General features: G+C 47.5%; 1 protein-coding gene across 9 annotated transcripts in view; it reads right to left on the bottom strand.

Moving 5' to 3' along the window:
• Positions 1-21,679, bottom strand: part of LOC105690654 (RNA-binding protein Musashi homolog Rbp6) — a 468,805-nt gene that overhangs the window by 224,996 nt on the left and 222,130 nt on the right. For 6 of the 9 annotated variants that reach the window (XM_048652726.1, XM_025747124.2, XM_048652725.1 and 3 more), the window contains 2 exons: positions 11,778-11,834; positions 9,571-9,655 (listed from right to left, as the gene is read on the bottom strand). In XM_048652726.1, the coding sequence (XP_048508683.1) occupies positions 9,571-9,655; positions 11,778-11,834 (142 nt within the window). The remainder of the gene's footprint in view (positions 1-9,570; positions 9,656-11,777; positions 11,835-21,679) is intronic. The other 3 variants (XM_025747125.2, XM_025747127.2, XM_025747123.2) reach the window with 2 other exon arrangements.

Here is a 21,679-nt window from a genome sequence, read left to right as displayed (position 1 = left end):
CTCCGCTCCCGTCCCCGTCCGCATCCCCCCGACTCAGACCTCGTACCCTCGACAACCCCCCGGTCTCGCTCTCTCGCTCTCGCTCCCGCCTACGTCCGAGAGTCCCGTCCGAATTCCGTCCGACTCTTAAGCTGCCACTACTACTTCCGTGGGAACTCGCCGTCTGCCGGGCCACCCTTTAATTATCCACTTTCCTTGTAACTCCTGTTTTTGCTAGAGTCTCAACTTTTAAAAGTAGGGATTAAGCTTCATCTTGTAACTACCGGGGATGTAGGTGTATGTATATATACATACACAGGCGTATGTACCCATACTTTTCGTCGCAGTTTCTACCCCCGTTCCACACCCCCTTCGCCTAGGAGAGGATTCCGAAATTCAGGACTCGCCCTAGTTAGACGTCGTCGACTCGCTCGGTCTCGCAGATATTCGAACGAAACGAGTGGAATAATATCGTCCGCTCGTAATCTCGGGATCATTTCGCATCCCCGGCGCTGCGGCGGGGTTTTTGATTTTCACCGGCTGGAGCCGAAGAGTATTCTAATTAAAAGATCTCCCCGGCACACGTGAGCCGTTCAAGTTAACGCGCATCTGTCAAGAGTTGGTCGGAACAGTGCGGGTCTCAATAAACGCCCCATTACGCGAATTGGTTTCATCTTCCGTGGAAAGCGCCGAGCGGAGCGGAGGTATACGCAGACTGGGAGGAGGATAGGGGCGTAGCAGCGAGTCGGTGTATTCCCTCAATTTTTCATCACATCCGTATGCACACGTACAAAACATATACCACCTTTTTTTTTTTTCCCTGCGAGCGCACGTTCCTCACCACTTATTCGCACGGTCGCGCCCAGAAGAGAGAAAGAGCGAGAGCGAGCCGAGTTGTACGCGATGAGGAGGGAGGGAAAAGGTAGAGAGAAAAAAAAACAAAAAAAAAAAAAAAATAGAACGAGAAACTAAACAAGACCGAAGTAGGGAGAGAGCCGGCTGCTAGCGAAACACAATTCAGAAAGCACCCAGTGATTACATTCGCAATTACGACGTGTTGATATAAGCTGCGCGCAGGGATAGTCTGCACGTGGGCGCTCCTCTCTTCCTCTCTCGACTTCTCTGTTTCTCCGTCTCGTTTTCTCTCTTTCACTTCATCCCTCCGTTCCCCCCCCCCCTCCCTCCCTCCTCTTCCCTCTATTGCACATCATTTTATATCTCCGACTCCACCTGAAAACGCTACGTATAATGCACACTCTCGGAAACAACCCCAATAGATCTCGCAGCGGTAAAATTTTCAACTGCATCTCCTCCGGCGAACGTGCCGCCGTGACGTAGGCGAAAATTTTCCAACCAACGTCATCCGTATATCTTTCGAGTACAATCTTCGGCGTCGAGTTGCCGGTACGCGTCAATTTTCAAACGTTTTATCACCTCTACGGTTACCAGAAAAATTCAAGGTGCACGGTTACGTTGCCCCCTTGTTGCGTACGACTGGAATTTTCCCATCTATATATATATATATACGTATGTATGTTTCACCAGTCGAACGTATACCGTATACTACAGATTACATACGTATTATACAAGTGTGTGCGCTCGCATACAGACGCACACACTTGTGTATCGCACGGCGAAAAAAGCGCGTCACTATACACTTCGGCGTCACCCTGGCGTCGTCGCCCTGGCATAGCAGCCGCGAATACGTTTTCGAATTGCTCGAGCGCAACTCCGTTTTTCTCTTCCTCCCCTTAGACCGTCGACGCGCCGCTTCGCTTTCCACCCGCTACCCATATGTAGTGGGGTAGGTATGTATATACGGTGAAGTTCTTGTGTATCACGCGAAGCAGAGTTTTACGCGTGTTTAATCTGGAAATGGATCGCCCGAGAATATCCCCGCCCACCGCGTCGAGAGGAAGAGGGAACGAGGGGAACGAAAAATAAAAAACGAAAAAAAAAAAAAAAAACACGCAGAGAAGACGCGAAAAGATAGAGATAGGAATACCTGTCCGCCGCTACGTACGTACGTAGATGTGTATAAATAAATACGTACGTGTACGTTACATAGGCGTACGAGAGCTGATGTATGTCAAGAAAAGGTGTGGGGTACCTGTACGGACTCGGATACAACGACTACGTAACGTTCGCACGTGCATCGCCGATCTACCCCGAGAGAAATCCTCTCGGGGAATCCCAGCTCGAGCCGTGCAAGAACTGGACAATCGTGACCTTCGTGCTCAAGATCAAGTGGATGTGTTTTGATAGGCATTTTTTTCAGTAATTTTTCAGACGTTTGCACACCCCTCCGATTACAACCGTGGAGATCGTTGTGTAAGGATATCGCGAGTCGTCGAGCGAATCGTTCGGAAATATCGAGTCGACGGCCGAAAAATTTTCACGAACGTTCGTTAGAAAAGTCATTGATTATTTGGGAACGCCGTAATTGGGTCACGCGGCAGCCGATGGACCAGTTCCAATGAAACTTGGCGCGAATCTTCGAAACAGATGTATAACAGGGTTGTGATACGTGCGAGCGTAATTATACCGATGATGATGCTAATGACGGAGCCGCTATATTTATAGCAGGGCGTTTGAAAATCCATATGACTATTCATGCGCAGCGGTGGGTGCAAAAGAGAAATAAATGAAAGAGAAAAAAAAAAAAAAAGAAATCAAAAAAAGAAAGAGAGAAAAAAGAAAACTTAAGAGCAGGGATACGTGGGTGCGGAAGAGAGGGAGTCATTAGAAAGTCTTTTGTCTGAGAGAGAGTCGCTGAGCGATACATTCAGCATTCAGGGGTTCATAAAAAGAACGTATAACGTCCCCAGGAGGCCGAGGCAAGGGGGGGGCGGAGTGGGGGCGAAAGGGTGGAGGGCCACGGCGATGTATCATAAGCTGGTGCGGAGTACGGCTGACTTTTTACGAGGAAGCACCACTGGAAAGCGAGTTTTGATTGCGCGAACGTTCGAATAAATGAAAAGGCAGCACAGTGGGTATAACGGAGTTTTCCCGCAGAGTCCTGGAAGGGGCGAAAGCAAGTAAGTAAGGAAGGAAGGAAGGAAGGACGGGGGGAAAAGAAAGAGAAAAAACATATATCAAACTTATATCACCCAACATCCCATTCGTCCGTCCGATCGCGGAGGTTTTCTCGAAGCCGGCTAGTGACCTATAGCCGCGAGATCGGATCACGAAAATGGTAAGAGAGGGAGCCGGGTGGAGGAGGAAAAAAATATTGAAAATAAATAAGGAAAGATGCGGCTATCCCCCCCCACCCCCCCCCCCCCCCCCCCCCCCAGCCGTCGATATCCCGTACATCGGAAGATCCCTTTTTGATTTGATAGATGAATGCTCCACCGGATACGGAAAACCACCGGCTACCCACTACCGCGCGCGCTCTTTATTAATATTTAGTATTTGCTCGCAAATCGCGCGATATACCCCAGAGGCGAGCGATAAGTTTTCGCTGACTTTCCGTTTTTCATCTCGAACCGTACAGTTGGGTCGAAAGACCTTCGGGCTATCGGTACGTGTAGCGAACGTCGCTGAACTACGGGATGTGGCCGATCACGATAGCGAAGTTGTGCCAATGCCGGTAGCACCGAATCTCAATCTGACAATGAGTACCGGGGATCCACTTTGTTTGCGGAATAAACTCGAGCGCACCTGCCGACGAGCCGGGCAGAAGGTATACGACCTGCGTTCATTTTGTCCCTAAAATTTCTCCGCCATCCGGAGCTTTTCACTCTTTTCACTTCACCCTTATTTCCGGATGACTTTTACTTTGCACTCCTGGTTCCGCGCGACCCCCGAAAAGCCACCGTTAGCTTTCTCTTACTTTTCCCACCCCGTCGCGAAAACGAAGAATCGGGAAAGGCAAATGTGAAGTAGATGACGGGAGGCGTAACTCAAAGACTTAGCGGAGGCTGATGAGGATTGATAGCTGGACGGGTAAGGGTTGCTCCCCCGAAGGGGGAGTGGTAAAGGACAAAGAAAGAAAAACTTTGAATTCGGAAGCTTTGTGTGAAAAATCGAAGCAAAGTTGCAGCGGCGCGAGGACCGAACCGTTCAGCGGTAGATGACCATAAGAATTTCGTAATTCAATTTAGAGTCCCTTAATTCATTTCAAATGTCGCGCAGGTGACTTATTTTTCGTTTATACTCTCGCGGATCGAAGGCGAACGTCGCCTCTAACTTTCCGTCGCTGTTACAAAAGGAGGAAATTCTATACGAGGAGAAATGAGAGGAGCGATAACGACGACGACGACACTGATAGTGTTTGTGCGATGATGGTGGTGGCGGAAGGGCGGCCTGGGATACGCGAATAAAACACTGACGATAGAGTCCGAGAGACTGAAAGTCTAGAAAGTCGGAAAGTCGGCTAGTCGTATATAGTTTCCCGTGTTACAAAAGATGAGCCGGAACATCATGATCGCTATTATTATCGTCATTATTATTATCACTGTTATCATCATTATTTTATATATATAAATATATATATATTTGTCAATTTCTGATCGCTCTAGACGACAACGACGAGTCGATTTCGATTCGCAATTTTTCCCTTCCCTACACGGCTGGCGTATCTCTGCGATTGACTTTATATCGAATTACCTCCGTCTGTTCTAGGATATATTTATTCGCGTATTATACATCATTCGCTTTTTTTCATCGAGAGTTTATTTTGGAAAAATTAAAAAAAAACAAAAAAAAAAAAAAACAAAGTCAAACACACTTATTGAGGCAATGAAGAAAAATTCGAACGAATCGAGCGAAGTGAAAATTATTTTCGACGGCAGCCGGTGTTATTCATTCGCCGGTAAAACTCGCCCGATTTCCTAATGCTTACGGATATTTAATACCTTTACTTACTTCGGAGGTACTTAGGGAATTCGGGGTGCCCGCGCCCGGTAGCTGCGTAACTTGTCGAAGCGAACGCCGCGACGTCGGCATTCGTTCTGGCGTAGTAACCAGCAGCCAGAACAGGAGCGACGACTCGCTCTTTCGTTAAAAAGTTTTCCCGAGAACCGGGCTCCCGCGACGCAACGTTGAAAATTCTCGCGCGTTAAAAAACAAAAACGAAAGAAACGTAGGAAACCTTCCCGATCCCTTCCCTCATATTTAATTTAGTCGGGCGGTAAGCGTGTCGCGGAAAAAGATTGCCACCGAAATCGCATTCAGCTGCCCTTCGAATTTAATGATTGTGTATATACTTGACGCAAAAATATACCAGCGGCCTATGTACGCAGTTATACGTATATGCTCACGAAGGTATACACACGCATACCGCGTATATATTATGAACTTTGAAGAACGCGGCGCATTTAATTATCCGATATTTAACCATAATTTAACCAACCCCCAACGTTTTATGCCGCGCGGAAAAAATGAAAATAAAATACGGGAATGGGGGTGGTACTGGAAGAGGAAAAATGGTATGTTTTTGCCATCGCCACCTCCCCGAATGCATCCGCCTAACCTGCACCGCAATTCACGGGATGAGATTCTTGGAAAGTTCGCAGATTCCGCATGTAGGTGGTATAGGGATATATACATATGTATAAGGGAGATCAGGGATATCAGATGACGGAGAGGAGTATCGGCGAGAGCGTATCTCGAGTATAACTTGTATATATCTGGCCGCTTTGTAACCCCGATAAGAGTATTGGTAGAACTTGCGGAACACTCATAAGCGCGGTGCGATTTGAAGGGAAAAAGAAGAAGCACTTTTGGCGGAGCTATTGTCCTTTTTTTTTTCCTCGCGCATAGCAGACTTCCGGTTGATGCGGTGTTGTAAGGCGAGCCGACCCTTAATGGCGAATAATGTCAACAAGGGTACGAGGAGGAGCCGAGCGTCTGCCGAAAGTCGGTCGGTTGACTTCTTTTCGTCGAGTGTCGCGAGGTTCGGTCCGTGCACAGTTTCTGTTGGGGGACGAGAACCGGGGGGGGGCGTAAAGGGGGGTGCGGGACGGGAGCTAATTCGGAGGGCGTCGAAGCGTAAAATCAATTTTTTTTCGCTAAATTTCCATCCTGAATCGATTTCCAGTTTTCAATCTCGTCAATTTCCTGCAGCCTAATATTAACTCCCTCCCCGCCTTCGGAGCCGCCCTTGCCAACATTATAAGGAGGGTGGCGGGGGGTGGTCGGTGGATAGAGAAAGAGATAGTGAAAAAAGAAAAATAAAGAATGGGGAAAAAAAGCAGCGTAAAAAGAAAAAGGAAGAAAACTTTGCGATTGAATTTATTTGAATTCATTTGAAATCCCCCATAATGCGTCGAGTTGACGCGCGCAAGCCGGCGAAAAATAAGCAATGCCACTCATCTGTAGAATAATTTATTTCGAAAGCTCGAAGCCACTGAGCCTCGAGGAAATTGTCTGCAGCCCCTTACAAAACTCACCGCCAATCCTACCTACCTACCTACCTACCTACCTACCTACCTACTAACCCCCCACCCCATCTCGCCCCAACCCTTACTTTCCAACACCCACCACCTTTTTCTCCCCTACCTTTCTTACCGAGTGAGTCAACAATACCAGAAGCGCGTCCATTGTCGAATGCTTTTAAATTTAAAATATAAACCGTCTACCGTCTGCCTACCGCGCGCCCTTGCCTGGCTTGTTGCTTCTGCCTTCGCTTCTGCTTCTACTTCTGCTTCTGATTTCTCCACCGCTACCGCTACCGCTTCTGCTTTTCCTTCTACTTCTGCCGTTACCAACGCGTCACGTAACGGCCTTTGAACGAATGCGTTTCAAAAAGAGTTTTAGCGCGTTACACCAACCCACCTCTGCCCCCCCCCCTCCCCCCCTCCCCGCCCCTTCGCCACCCGCCCTTTGCCGCTCCGCGTTAATTCACTCTTTAATCTACTGCCGTACTTTCGACATTCTCATCCATCCCCGGCCGTATCGTTCGTAACCAACGTTGAAATCGTCCTGCCAACAGTCTGGCAGTCTGAATAATACGCGTATGGGAGCTAAAAATTCAGCTTTATAAAAAGGACTTTTATACCCACACGCGTATACACCGAAAAAACCCCTGCAACTCCGGAGCGCAACAATTTTTATATATTTTATATTCCGCTGATCGGGCAAAGGACTAATTCAAGGCACGGGGAATCCTACGTAGCTAGGGTGCTGCCGCGTTTTATTCAATCTCTTTTCTGTATTTTTTCTTCTTTTTTCGGAGCCTCGGTGCACGGCGATCCGCGATATAAAGATACGAATTAGAGCGACTGCACTTTGCAGACGATCGAAAGCGGGGCTTTTCAACCCCTGGCAGAGGCGAACCAACTATACTCCGCGTTTCCGCGTGACCCGGCGCGTCGCTCTCAAGCCGATCTTACGAAAACATCAAACGGTAGGCACCACCGCTGCTCCAAAAATTAAGTCTCCCTTATTTAATTTTGAAAGTTGTTTAAGGGGTGAGTGAATTCCGTTCCTTCTCATAGGGATCCCTTCCTTTTCTCTCCGGGTTTGGCTCGTATTTCCCCCCCTCCCCCCCTCTCTCTGTCTCTCTCTTCCTTCTCTCGGTGGGCCGGTGCGAGACGAACAATTTTATTTATTTTTCTTCCCCCCACACCCCACAGCCCACACCCCACGAGGACCCCCCGTCTCTCGCACTTCTTTTCGTTTCCCTCTTTATTTATATTCATTTTCTCGACTCTTTTATTTTCGCGCATCTTGCGCGAGGTTTACGAAAAATTTTACATTTCACGGGTATATACGTAGCGGAGTCCGCCGCGTTTCTCTCGTCGCAATTTCCCTAACGAGAGTTATCATCACTTGGATGCTCTTATTTTGGCGCGCGTTACAAAACCACGTCAGACTCGTTACCACGCACGACGTATCCTTCACTCGTACCTCCTCACCGAGAAAACTTTTCGGCTAGAACATCCCACCACCTTCTTGAAATTTCTATAACTTTATTTGCCAGCCTTTGACAATTTTTATACGCTCGGCTCTCCGCGGCTCATCCACTTTACGATTTCCTTCGTCTGTCCCCCCGTAGAGGTATGCATCCAACGCGTTTTTATCTCACCTCATAGATTCGAATAAAATAACAACGGAACACTTCTCCACTCGATACAAACGAAGCCTTTTTTCATTCTCTTCACTTCTCTCCCGTCGCTGTACACGAACGACATTAACGATCGCGAACGCTTATGAACGCGTGCGGTAAAATTTGCATAGCCAAGCCCGTTTAATCGAAAAAATAATTAGCCGAGCACTTCTCGCGACGCGTTACTCTCGGCTTTCGGTAGACAATACAAATGGATAAACGGGGGGGAGGGGAGAAAATGGACGTCGAATTGCCGCCTAGTTGACCGCCGCGTGAAGAGACGGGGGTGCGCTCCGAAACAGATTTCCACCCTTATATTACCAGTACCAATACATTACGAAGCATATTCACACGGACACGGGCGTAAACATATCTGCACACGGAGTTCCAGGCGTACGTCGCATGCATATGTATGGAGACGGTATAGGTATTATACAGGCGAAGGCAGCTGAGAGTAGCCGGAGGCGAAGATCCCTTATTCAGGAGTAAATTGGTCAACCGGAAGTGCCGGAGGGAACAAGACGCGCAAATTATACACGATCGTCGTATATCTCGAGGTCCTCGTAATACGATTTCTCGCTACCTGCAGCTCGATATTAATCCGAATCGGACCCGTTACCGCTGTGTATGATCGATTTTTCCGACGTTACCGCGTACGTATACCTACGCCGACTATTTTTCCAATAAAGATCCGGCCAGCCGGCGGGTACACGTGGTCATACGATAAATATTATACGAAATTTTTCGTCCTTCTCCAAGACGTCGCGACGCGGTTCGGCGTTGCGGAAATCGACGTTCCGGATTCTCTTCTCCTTTTTTTTTTTCTTGTTTTTTTGTTTTTCTTTCAACGCAGGTTCGCGGCAGCGTGCGAATCATATATATACATATATACGAAACGAGGCGGCCCTTTACACCGGAGAAATCCAAAAGCCTGATGGTTTTGCCACGTTTTAGCTCGTTAACGAGCTCTTTCGCACGATTTAAATGCTCGTTACGCGAGGTGGTAATTACCAATTAAGAGTACCGCGGCACAATGCGTGGACGGACACGCCATTCACCAAGGGGCAAAATCCCGGCGATGCGATGCCCGAGGGCCCCCACGTCCGCTACGACCGATGTAAATGTGGGCGGTAGCTACGCCGCGCGGTGTAGTATATAATAGGTAAGGTGTGCGTTCGCGGGGTTGGATATATCATATATATCGCGTAACGTACGTCGGGGCGCGTTACCCCTAAGGAGCCGGGCAACGTCAATCCGGATGATATTAACCAAAGCGTGAACCAACAACGTTATATTATACGAGCGTGACGACCGACCGACTAGCGCACCCCCCCTATGCAAATCAACGGTGATATTATATACAGCCGTCAAAGGGCTGCACCTGCACCTTCGACGGCGTGACGGTGACGGAGGTCTGACAACGCGCGGACCGGTGTCCGACGTCGGAAAGGAAGCTAATTCCATTTTTCCTCCTTTTTTCCTCCTTTTTTTTTTTCTTTTTTTTAGAATACAGAAAGTGATACGGTGAGGGTACTTACTTTCTTTCCGTCTAGTTCGTGGGTGCCTTGAGCCAGGACTTTGTCGACGCTCGCTGGATCGGCAAAAGTGATGAACCCGAATCCTCTGGAACATAAGAAAAAAACGTTCAGTTGATCGGTGCTTCGATAGGGATACCATTGAAGCGTAGAATTAGTCTAGTTGTAATTATAATCGTGGGAGAATCTGTTGACTACTCAAAAGTGAAAAAATCAAATCACAAAACCTACGCTAAAAAATTACCAACTATCGGTGAAACCTTTCGTTTCGCAATTGTACCTCATCAATGGACCGAGGTTCAGTATTTTTTTTTTTGTTCAGATTGAACATGTGTACAGAAATTTGAATCCCCGTTATTCGTCGAGTCGTCGAATCAATTCCGTCTGAATTGATCTTTTCGTTTTTATTTTTTCGATCTCTAATACTTCTCGTTAATGTGGGTTCGGCGTGGGAAGGTTGCCTCGGTAAAGGATGAAGGTACGTACGTAACGCCTCGTCCTAGATGATAGGGAGAAACCGAGTTTCGCGTAGGTCGGGTGCCGCCCCCTCGCAAAGCGGTTTGCATATTTCATGTGAACTCTGCCTCGGCAGTTATTGAAAATATTTACATGTTATTTATGGAGCAAACATGCCTCAGAAATCAAACGCGGCAATATCCTTTCTCCTCACACTTTTTCTCCTCTCTCTCTTTATTTTTATTTTTCTCCTCATCTTTCGCGCGTCCCCCCCCCCCCCCCCCCCGTTCCATCGCTCACCCCGACCTCCTCTGATCTGCCTTACCTACGAAAAACACTCTGCACGGCTACCTCCGACTCCAACTTCCACTTCCTGCACCTCTGAACCCAGCGGCAACCGGCAACCGGCAACCGGCACCCGTGCGCCCCCACCCCTTCTAACCTCCTTTGCCACCCTTCGCTACTCTTCGAACTATGCAACAACTTGAGACGCGTTTATATGTGTACATGCACGTGTATTTGGACGCGTGCACGTACGTACGGTATACTTATATACATGGATTGAATTTTATCGATTTGAATTTCAAAAAGTACAACGACGTCCGCCCGTGGAAACACGATATATATATTCTTTTACAACTTTGATTAAACTGAATTTCGCCGGAGTGAAAACGAGTTTTGCATGCTACGCAACAATTCGAAATGCTCGAGATATCTTTTCGAACTAAATATACCTGTCAGCTGGTACAAATTCATATACATAATCCATACATTTGTATGTACCTACGTAATACCGCGAGAATTTCAGACGCACACGACTGTGATCCAAATTATACGGAAAATACGGGAGGAACTGATGGGAAAGCGACACGGGCGAAACGAAAAATTCTCTCTTCTCGCCACGTACTTAAAACTTTCAAGTTCAAAATTTCATCCGCAATCGGTGCAACCGCGTCGCGACGCACCACGTCGTATCGGGGAATAATTTCTACAGAATCGAACGAGCGAATCTCCATCCCGCTTTACTCCGCACTCGAATCGTTTTTTATCAGTAGTTGAAGTGAAACTTTTTTCGACGGTAGAATTCTATCCAAATCTCTCGCTTCTTCCTCCCTTTTTCCCTACAGATTTTCCTCTCCGTCTTTCACGCCCTTTTTGTTTCCATCTTTTTCTTCCTCTTACGCCAAACAAAAGTTCTATACATACTTCTACCCGAGTTGATTACGCCCACGGTTGGATTGCACAGGTAATCCTCAGGTAATCCAACCCAGTTTACCCCGAAGTTTAACCCAGAGAGGTTTGCGAAAAAAAGAAAAAAGAAATTCGGAACGGAGAGAAATAAAACGGGAAAGGAGAAAAGAAGAAAAAAAAAAAATAGAAGCGAGAAAAATGGGGAAAAAGAAACGATTCCAAAAGACAGGGTCGAATTTCGAATCAGGGCCAATCGAGTTGATCAAAGGCGAGAAAAATATACGAGGTGGGTGTCGATACATCGATGATGGTGTCGGAACACGGAAGGAAAGGTATATAAAAAAAGAAAGAAGGAATGAAAAAAAAAAGAAAAAGAAAGAAAGAAATATGGAGTAACGGTTAACAACGACATTCAAGTAAACAGACTGCAGACGTAGCAAACGGTAGCAAGAAATACGTTCCGCGTTACGCTACCGTCGGCCTTGTAATTCCGACTCGCAATATTCAGTCCGTTGATTTGAGGGTCGTTGATGAGATGGTAAAGATGTGCAGTGTGCACGTACCTTGGTGTAAACATGCGGCCAGTGCTATCCACCACATACGAGGCGAGCTCACCGCTGCTGAAATTAACACACAGCTATGTTCACTTTCACACTGTTTCCACCAAGTGCCATCCCTGCACCACCTCGTTCTTTCTAATTCATTTTCAACTTGTAAGTTATTATTGCCAATTTTGTGATACTCTCTTCTCGACTTCGTTTCAATTGATTCCTTTTTTTTTTGCTTTTTCATTTCTCTCTACATTGAAACGATCGCGAAGTGAACCAACATGAGTCCGACTACCTTTTATTTTCTGACTAATTGTAAGAACCGTCTCGTGTACTACGACGATTCGCTCTACGATTGAACGGGTGAAAAGTTGGTCCACTTCCGTGTTCCTCGAGTATCCAAGTCAAACTACCTGTGGTAACAGGGCGAGGGCAGATATTGGACAACGGCCGATTTGACGTATCCAGACAGCCAGCCAGCCAGCCAACCAGCTACCAAACCCGACTCGATTCTACCTCGATATATGTTTATATGACACCGAAAATGACGCGTCATTGTTTACGTTGTCGAATCCGCAGCTATCGAAATAGAGCCGACCGCGACAAGGGTAGACGGGACAACGACGGCCTGATTGGTCTAACGAATTTCTATTCGCATTCATATTGCCAATTACAGATGAACAAGAGCAGCTCTACCGATATTATTAACAATAACGTATATGTATATTGATTCGCTAAAATTACAACACCGTCGCACCTGCGGTGCGTTAATACTTCAGGAGCAAACGGATCACGACGTAAAATATACGCTTAGTACATATATATATTTTATCGTTACATCCGACGGTCGGTTGCTCGTTTTTTGAATTTTGATTTCCGCTCTCCTTTCCTTTTTTTCGTTCGGTAATCAAAAAAGCGAGAACAATCGGTACAAATGGCAGCTAGCTGAATCGGCAGTCATCCAATCAACATCAAAACACCAAACAGCACGATACGACAACCAGCAAATGTATTACAGCTACTTGACTACAGACAATTACTACACACATGGTTATTGCGTACGAACGTAACTACTGCGTATATAAGCATTTTGGAATTTATACGACTCCGTATATCGTACGTATGCAATCGTTAACGCATCGCGCATATGCACATACGTCCACATATATCCTTCGTGGTACATATGTGCATATAATACACATATACGTACGCGTATACTACATCTATCCTTCGAATCGACGATCCATTATTTCGCGGCAAATGTCTCGCGTGTGACGTTTTATTTACCCGACACGATAATATAATGACGATAATGACGCCGATGATTCGAATGCACGCGCATCTGTGTATACGTATGTACGTACGTACGTATATATGCGTGCGTGGTTTAAAGAGAAAGCGCATTTCCCGGACCGCACGGTTTATCTGCGTCGTTATTATCGTTTATCGACACTCAATATTATATTCACACATTATCGATGGCGCGAGTGTGTGTTGCGCACGTGCACGCTATATCGAGAGAACGATTTTTTTTTTTTTTTGTTTCTTTCTTTCACTCCTTCGTTTTGCATGTTTCATCGTTACGTGTATCGTCCGATCGGAATCCCGCAGCGATCGTTAATCATAATCGAATCGACGTGCTCTCTCCGCTTTTTCTCGCCGTCTTTTCCGCTTTTCGTTTTTCACAGTAGAAAATCTGAGATGCAAATCCGACTATAGCGAGGGAGCGAGCGGGCGGGTGTGGAGGTACGCGAGGTGAGCGAAACGTAACGTGAGGTTAGCCCCGGTGTAACGTATATGCGGGTGAGTCGATAATCATCCGACGGAAAACGAAGGTTGAGAAATATTAGGTTTCCCATTGAAACGATGGGAAAGAGCGGGTAATTTAATAATTCCTTATTACTTCGACGTTCCTTAGAATTCGCGGGTGGAAAGCGTTGCGGGAAGACGAGAGAGGGAGATGGATGATAAGGAGGAAAGGAAAAGGTAAAGGAAACGAAAGGGCAAGCACCGTACGTAACGAACGCAAAATAATTATCTTCTCGTTACCGGAAAACCTGAGAGGCAGTTTGTGGAATTTGTGGCGTTCGCGGTGTTTGCGCTTCGGAAATGGAACGATACGTTTCCCCTCCCCTCCTTACCCCTCCCCTCCGCTACGCTATATTTTAATGGGGAAATGAAATACAATATTACGTTGGCCTCTCTCTACTTTTGTTATTATTTCGAAAATTGAGCCGTACCACTCTCTCCCCCTCCCCCCCCCCCTCCCTTTTCTTCGATTTTCCCTCAATTTTCTTTTTTTCTCGGTGTTTAATTTTTCACGTTTCCCTTTCAATTTCTACGGAACCCCTTGCAGCCTGCAGTGTATAATTCGCTTCGAAAAGACGCGCCCCCGTGGGGGGTGGGGGGTGGGGGGGGGGGGGGAAATTTATACGAGTAAAAGGATTATAAGGCAAATTATTTCACTTTAATATTACGCCTATATACGTATACACGTATATTTCTCACATTTTAAATAATGTACATAGAGTTACGCCTGGCGTTGTATAAACACGAGAAAAAAAAAAAAAGGGAAATTTTTTTATTCATTTTAATTAAAAACGTGAAGAACTTATAAGCCACGTAGGCTTCCGCGATATAGCCGTTGCCGCAGAACCGACTGGGTAAAAGGGAGAAAATGAAGTCCGCCCTTATGTATTATACTTTAAAAAGCCACAAACAACGGAGGTCACGTTCTGCAGAAAATGTTTCGTCGAGATATGACAAAGCACACTCAGCTGAACCGGTACCGCGGGAAAACCGTTCCGCCCATAACCCTTAGACCAGGCCACAAACCCTCGTGAGGTATACGCGGCAAAGGGTCTCTAAGTTTTTCACGTCGAACTCTTTGATTGAACCATAAAAAATGAAGCAAGAAGACCACCGTCGAAAGAGATATACTACGCCTACAACTTTCCGCGAGCAGAAGTGTATGCAGAGAGTGGAGGAGAACACGGTGGAGAGGAAAGCGAGCGATGGGAAGAGCGGAGAAGAGAAGAGAAGAGGAAAGCGGAGTGCTCGGTATACGTAGAGGACAAGGACGTTACGCGGTTGTATCGGGCAGGCAGGGGGGGGGGGGGGGGGGGGGGCCCGCGCACGGTCTCCTCGTCACCCATTGTCAGCCACTGTCAGCCATTGTCAGCCATTGTTCCTGAATAATCTATAAAAGGCTAAGTGGGATGGAAGGAAGGCGGCTGACGTGTCCCCCGACTACTTGAGCACGGCTTCTCTGATCCTCTACTTTTCAGTACCCCGGCCCTCCTCGCCGCCATCCGCCGCGCCGTTCCGCCGACCGACGTAGTCACCTCTTTTCCCAACCCCGCCGCCGACGCCGCCGCCGACGCCTCCGCCGAAGAAGAAGCGAAGGGAAGGGAGGGGAGGGGAAGGGAAGGGAAGGGTGTCAGGCCGGGCTGACGGGTGCATTTGTTTGTCACCCCCTTCTACGGGGAGGAAGTCAAAGAGTTGAGGGTTGTTTCGCGTCGTGTTGTTTCAGCAAAGTTGAAGAAAAAGAAGAATATAGAAACACGGGCGAAACGCGAAATAACAGACGGACGTCGTTAAGAAAATTTTCATTCCAATCTCGGATTACCACACCGCGTTCCGTAACGACTGAACCACGACTCCTGACATCCAACCCCCCTCTCCCGTTGTACACGCACACCTCACACACTTCGGGTTACTTTGTACACAATTATAACCGTTTGTTTTCACTTTGATTATTTTATTTAATCTTTTTTTCGCCCTTCCTCCCTCCCTACCTCCCTCTGAATAAATTGCCTTCTTTTTTATCATTGTTATTATCGCTGTTATAATTCTTGCGTTATTTTTGTTCTTCAATTTTTATTACCGCTTTTTTTCTTTCTTTTTTTCTTTCTTTCTTTCTTTCGCCTCTTTTCGGGCGCGAAAATTTGCACGCGAAATGAGCTCGCCGCGAGCGCCCTCGGATTTATTGGATCATTTAACTTTCCCTCCGCGTGCGTAGGTACCCGCTCTCTCTCTCTCTCTCTCTCTCGCCATCGGCATCGACTTCCGCATGACTCAGTTAATATTCATCGACGGAGAGTGGCTGTTACAGATAACATTTATCGTTCTACTAAAATAACTCGGTATGTACCCCGATACCCCCAACTAGCCGCGGTAGGTGTTCCTTTTTTTTTTTTTGTTCTTCTTTCGATTGCAGTCAGCGTTTCGAAATCAGCGATATTCTTATTCGCCGATCCCCAGCCCACCCTCGGCACTTGCGATGGTCAGCCACCGTCAGAGATTTCCAAGTTCAGGTCCCGTTAATTAATTGCCTCCACGGTTATTCGATTACAGGCGATGGATTTATATATTTTTTTCACTCGTTTTCTCTCTATATCTCTTTTACCGATTTCGTATTATCTCGCCCTCTTTCGGATCGTATAAACTTGCTGACGTTGCAAAAGTTCTTCTTCCCACGGACAATTATTCTCCCGCTAATTGAGTTACGTCACGGCCTAAATGCGCGATGAATATTCATAGCCCCCCCCCCCCTCCCCCCCGCGACTGCAGGGTCGGCGCACGGGATTTGGTAACGAAAACAGAAAAAAAAAACGGGAATAAATAAAAGAGATTAAAAAGTAAAGAAAAAACAAAAAAAAAAAGGGAAAGTTGTCTCAGGTTAAAAATGCAATAATCAAATTGAAAATTAGTCGTCCCGCTTATCGGCCCTTTGCCAGACGGGTGCGGTGGTTCGATTACGGGTTAATCAATTTTTCAACGTCGACTTGTAGCCGTTGTTGCCTTGCAAAATGTGATATCGGTAACAAAACGAAATTAAAGAGGGAACAAAATTTATAAGCCCATCGCTTTGGCTCAGCGTTTCGCGGCCACGTACCACCGTGGGGTTCGTTGAATTTTATTCGACCAATTAGGTAATACGATATCAATGAGGATAGCGCGCTCGCGGAGTCGGGGACAGCGTTATAAAAAACGGCGGAACCCTTTTCGCAGGTACTCGAGAAATAGGGAAGGAAAAGCCGCGCGGGAATAGGAATCCGGAGGAGCCGATTTCCATGCTGGTGCGACCATCCTGGCGACGATATTAACAATGAAACACATGCGCCAAGTAGCCGGTGTCATTACAGGACCCAGAACCGGGCATTACGAATCAAATCACGAGTAAAAAAGTCCTCGGGGAGTTTCGGTGGCGGTAGTTGGAAATTTTTGCGGAATTTCCGCGACGCCGAAGGTGGCCATTGGCTCGTGTATAGCCGGACTTTTATACTTTGCCTCGCCTAATGACCAGCTGAATATTTATAAAGCAGCCCTTGCTTTGGCTTGCTTCGAGTTGCCCCGCGCGCTACCGGAGAAGCCATGCTCCATAGAGTTTCACTGTAATTGCCTTGTTCGTCTTAACTTTCTAGAAACGGGATCTTGTTGAATCGTATTATGCAAATTCAAGTTCGCGCGTACAGAAGGTGCGTCCCACCCACCCACCCGATTCGAATATCTTCAACCCCCGCAGTAAGCCTAAGAAATACACCCAACCCAAAATAACACACCCCTCCACGCGATGATCGGAAGAAGGAAAAGAAAAAAGTCAAACCAGTCGCGAATCGTGGATATTTTAAATGTAAAATTGTAACACGCTTCGATGTATCGCATACGTATAAGCTTTTAATTTTTCATCGCGAGTGTAGGTCAGTTGACGCCCCCGCGATGCACTTTACGTCGTATGAAAAGTGCTCGCGCTATGCGGGACACCGGGAGGACGAGGAGAAAAAGGAGGGAGTGGGAGGAGGGGCGGAGGCGGAGGCGGCGGCGGCGGCGGCGGCGGCGGTAGCACCGTAAGGAGGTCGGGGAAAATAAAAGAGCCGGTATCTCGTGGCGGTATAATTCTCGTCGGCAGTTCGTATATATAATATATGAGGTCGCGCGCGTAGCTGGATAAAGCTGCGAGCGAGGTGCGGAGCCGGTGGCGGCGGTGGCGGCGGCGGTGGTGGGTGAAGGGGCGAGATAAGTATCATCATACGAAATTAATCCGGACTCAGAGGGCAATTAAATGTCCCGTATAAGAATGTCCCGAGGGAAGCGTCGCGGCGCCTGCTTACGCCGCTCTCTCTCTCTCTCTCTCTCTCTCTGTGTTATAGGTACGTACGTACGTGTATCGCAGTTTACACGTACGTATAACTGCAGCGCGCCAGCAGCAGCAGCAGCACATGGTACAACAATGCAATTTGCGTTTCAAGTGTTGGAAGCTGTAGAATGGGCTCCGCCCTTATATCGGGGGTATTTATGTCGGGTGGTCTCATTGCGCGCAAACTTACCGTAAGTACCGCCAGTTACTTAACCCGACAGTTTCTGCCACTGCGGAGCGCGAGTCTATGGAGCCGCCCGCGTAACACCAAGGACGAGAAACCGAGTCTCCGGCTACCTGCTTATGTACCTACTTTACTCCGTTCTACACATGTACTCACACCGTACAACGACGCGCATTTGTATGGCGAACCTGCATTATATATCTACGTGTGTATATATATATATATACACCACGTATCTATAAATATGTATACGCGTTTACGTGTAGAGGAGGTGTTGGAGAGCTGCAAACCTGTAAAACGCCTCGGAGAGAAAATGCGGAATATTCCGCGTGCCTATTTCACCACTCGGTTTCTGCGATCGAGCTCGCGTCTGGGATACTGCAGTTTGAAGAACGTCGCCGAACCACCGATGCTCTAACCAGAGTCATTGATGAAACTTCCTACTTAATCCCCATGGATAATAGTAATAATTTATTTTTTCAAGAGCGCGATGCAATAGGTTATTTTCCCTCAGGTTTCGAATCTGCAGAATGTCTCGGCGTGTTGTTAGATAATGGAAGAAATAGCGTGTTACGCTTCGAATTTCTCGTCATCCGGAGGTAGTCGTATTGTTCGTCGTTGCTGGTCGTAATGAGACATCCTGTTATCGAATTACCGTTGAGATATTGTTTTTCGATCAGTCGATCGTATATATAGTGGGGAGTCGAGGGAGGGAGGGAACTTACGCCGGTTCTCTACTATCCGGTTATTTCACCTCGCACAGCTTTGATTTCACGCGGTACGAAGCGAGACGGAGCGAAGAATCGGGAGGGACGGGGGGGTGGAGGGCGGCGGCAGCGAACATGCCGTGGGAATAGGTTGAAATTTGATTAAAAATGTTGAAGATTTATAAAAATGTTCCTCCGCTCCGTAGCCGTCCCGCGGGACGTGACATCGACGTAAGCTCTCGAAGCCGGTTCCTTCTTTCTTTCTCCGGTAGTCCGAAGCCGCCGCCAGTGGATTCTCGCAGCTCCGCCGCGCCCGGTAGAGACGCTCAAGTGGAGATTGAGGATTGGGGCTCCCGGCACGGCGCCACCGCGCCACGGATCTCTCTCGATCTCTTCTTCTTCTCCCTCCCTCCCTCTCTCTCCTCCTCCTCTGCTCCTCCTCTCTCCCTCTCTCTCTTTCTCTCCCGCTACCCGAGGCTCCCGGGGTTCCAAGGGTGGTGTATAAGTACGCCGTACCGTCAAGTGGACTGATCCCTCTCTCTCTCGCACCCTCTTCAAGTCTCAACCAGACGTGAAGTAACCCTCTCTTCTGCGACTCATCCCAGCCACCTCGTCACTCCCGGGGGTTGGTTTCGTCGCTACTCCGCATCCACCGTTTCTCTTTCCATTTCAGTTTCCGTTAGAGTAGTAGTCCCCCGCACGTCCACGGCCGTTTCCTTCCCGTTCCAACGCACCCGTCGCCGGCCACGCGTACGTAGCCGGGCGTGTCCTTTTCCTCTCTCCGTATACGTATACACACATCGTCACATGCATTATACTCTCTCGTCTCTTCTCCGTCTCGTTCCTTGCTCTATAAAGGTTAAATTGCATCGAGTCACGGATCAGACGACTCGAGTGTCTCCGTTGCGAGCCGCCTTCCTCTCCAGGTGTAAAACGCGCGACGCCCTATACGGTATGTAACTGTTTTCACCTCTTAAGTTCTCAGCTCGCGCAAAACGCGAGCTGATATCGCCGGGGCCACCTCCTCACTTTGCGCTCGTATTGTGCCAGACGACAATTAAGGCGGAAAAGGATAGCTTTCGCGCCAGATAAGCGATCTTTGTGCATTTTTGCACTCGGCGAGACCTTTTTCGGTGAAATTTTTCGAAAACCACGAAATCGAACGTCACGGGAATAAAGCTGCGGCAGGACGTCGGTCGGTCGTCTGGTAGGGGGAATCACTTACTTCCGTAGGGACGGAGATACATACGGAAGGGAGAAAAGGAGGGAAAGAAAAGGAGAGAGAAACTCGAGTCTAGCTTCCGTCTGTCTGTTGCCATAGCGACACGCGGAGTCGGCCGCCCTTCGAAAAGGGCCAGCGGCATCAAATCTGTTGTACGTACAATAATCCGGCACCCCGTGCGCATACCGACTTCGGACTTCTTGCCCTCTCCTCTTCCTCGTGGCTCGGCGTCGGCGGCTCTCCCTTTATCCCGTGGACACGTACGCGACGCGTCGGAGCCCAGTCGACGAGACCCCTCTCCTGATCCGCGTTCCTACGTTCCGGGTAATTCGACGCTTGGTCGTGCTTAACCCCAGATGTCATCGTAGGCTTTGACGTTCTCCAAGGGCTCCGGGCGCCGCGCTACCGACTCTCCCTCCCTCTCCCTCTCTCTCTTTCTCTCTCTCTCTCCCTCTCTCCCTCCTTTACTTTTCTCCACCCCAATTTTCCGCCTCCACTTTTCCCCGTGTATACAAGGTACACAACAGAATCACCGCATCCATTTTTAAACGCTCGAGATTTGGTATCGGTATCCGTTTTATTCGTTTGGAATCTGATTCCTTATTTTGAATTTTCTCTCAAGGCGATGCAGTTTCTGCACGACAAGCCTCGATTCGTACGAAAATCAAGCCTAGAATTGCGCAGTCGAAACGACAAGTTCGAGATAATGTAAATTTCCGTGCCCGACGTAGCAGTTTCGTTTGAGAGAGCGGAAGCGTGGATAGGTAAAATAAAGAGGAAGACACGTAGTAAACGGGCGTAAATGTTCAGAAATGCAATAGCTGCGCGAGTATGCGCTAATGTGACATCGTAGCTTTCGACTCTGTTATACTTCCCTGGAATCTGGTAGACATTTAGAATGCACCCTTATCTGAATCTATGCAAGTGCTTAAAGCTTAGGGAAACCACCTCAGCGTTTGTAGATTAAATTCTACCTACGGGTGCGGATAGTTTTATTTCAAATTCTAACGGCTGAGTTATATCTCTGTATGCAGATCGTACAGACTATACCGCCACGCAGTGTAAGGGGACAAGGAAAGGAGAATTAAGGGCGGCTAGAGAATAGAAATAAGAATGAAAAAAAATATCCGACTGTCGGTATTCGCTGAGGCATTCGGTTAATTGTGACCGATGACGAAAATTCTCTCAATTTGGTGGGTGTAATTAGCCACCCCCTCTTTTGCCGGAAAATAGATTTACAAAATTATCTGTTGGTCGAACACGGGCGTGTCCTACGATTAAGTGAAAAGTTTCTTTATATCGTCGTTATTGTTCGATTTCTTTTTTTTTTTTTTCTCTCTCTCTCTTTAGTTTTTCTTTTTTACGGAACGTTATAAAGCCGGTAGCGGAATAACGACTGTACGTACATATAATGTAAATTATTTCACCAGCGAATAAATTTCTGGGGCTCAACTGAGAAACGAAGCAGACGTTATGAATGTCTTCTCTGCACGCGACGCGGCCAAATGGCCTTAAGACTGTAAACCTCAGAACCGAAAACCCTAAACCGTACCCAAGTTCCGAGCTGCGATCTAGTTATTTCAATTTATTCTATTTTTTGTTTTTTTTCGTTTCGTTTTTTTTTTTTCTCTTCACAACGAGGAGGCGACTCGCGTTTCAACGGCG

The sequence above is a fragment of the Athalia rosae genome, chromosome 3, assembly GCF_917208135.1.
Source record: "Athalia rosae chromosome 3, iyAthRosa1.1, whole genome shotgun sequence".
Lineage (NCBI taxonomy): Eukaryota > Metazoa > Arthropoda > Insecta > Hymenoptera > Athaliidae > Athalia > Athalia rosae.
This window is presented reverse-complemented; position numbering and strand designations above follow the sequence as displayed.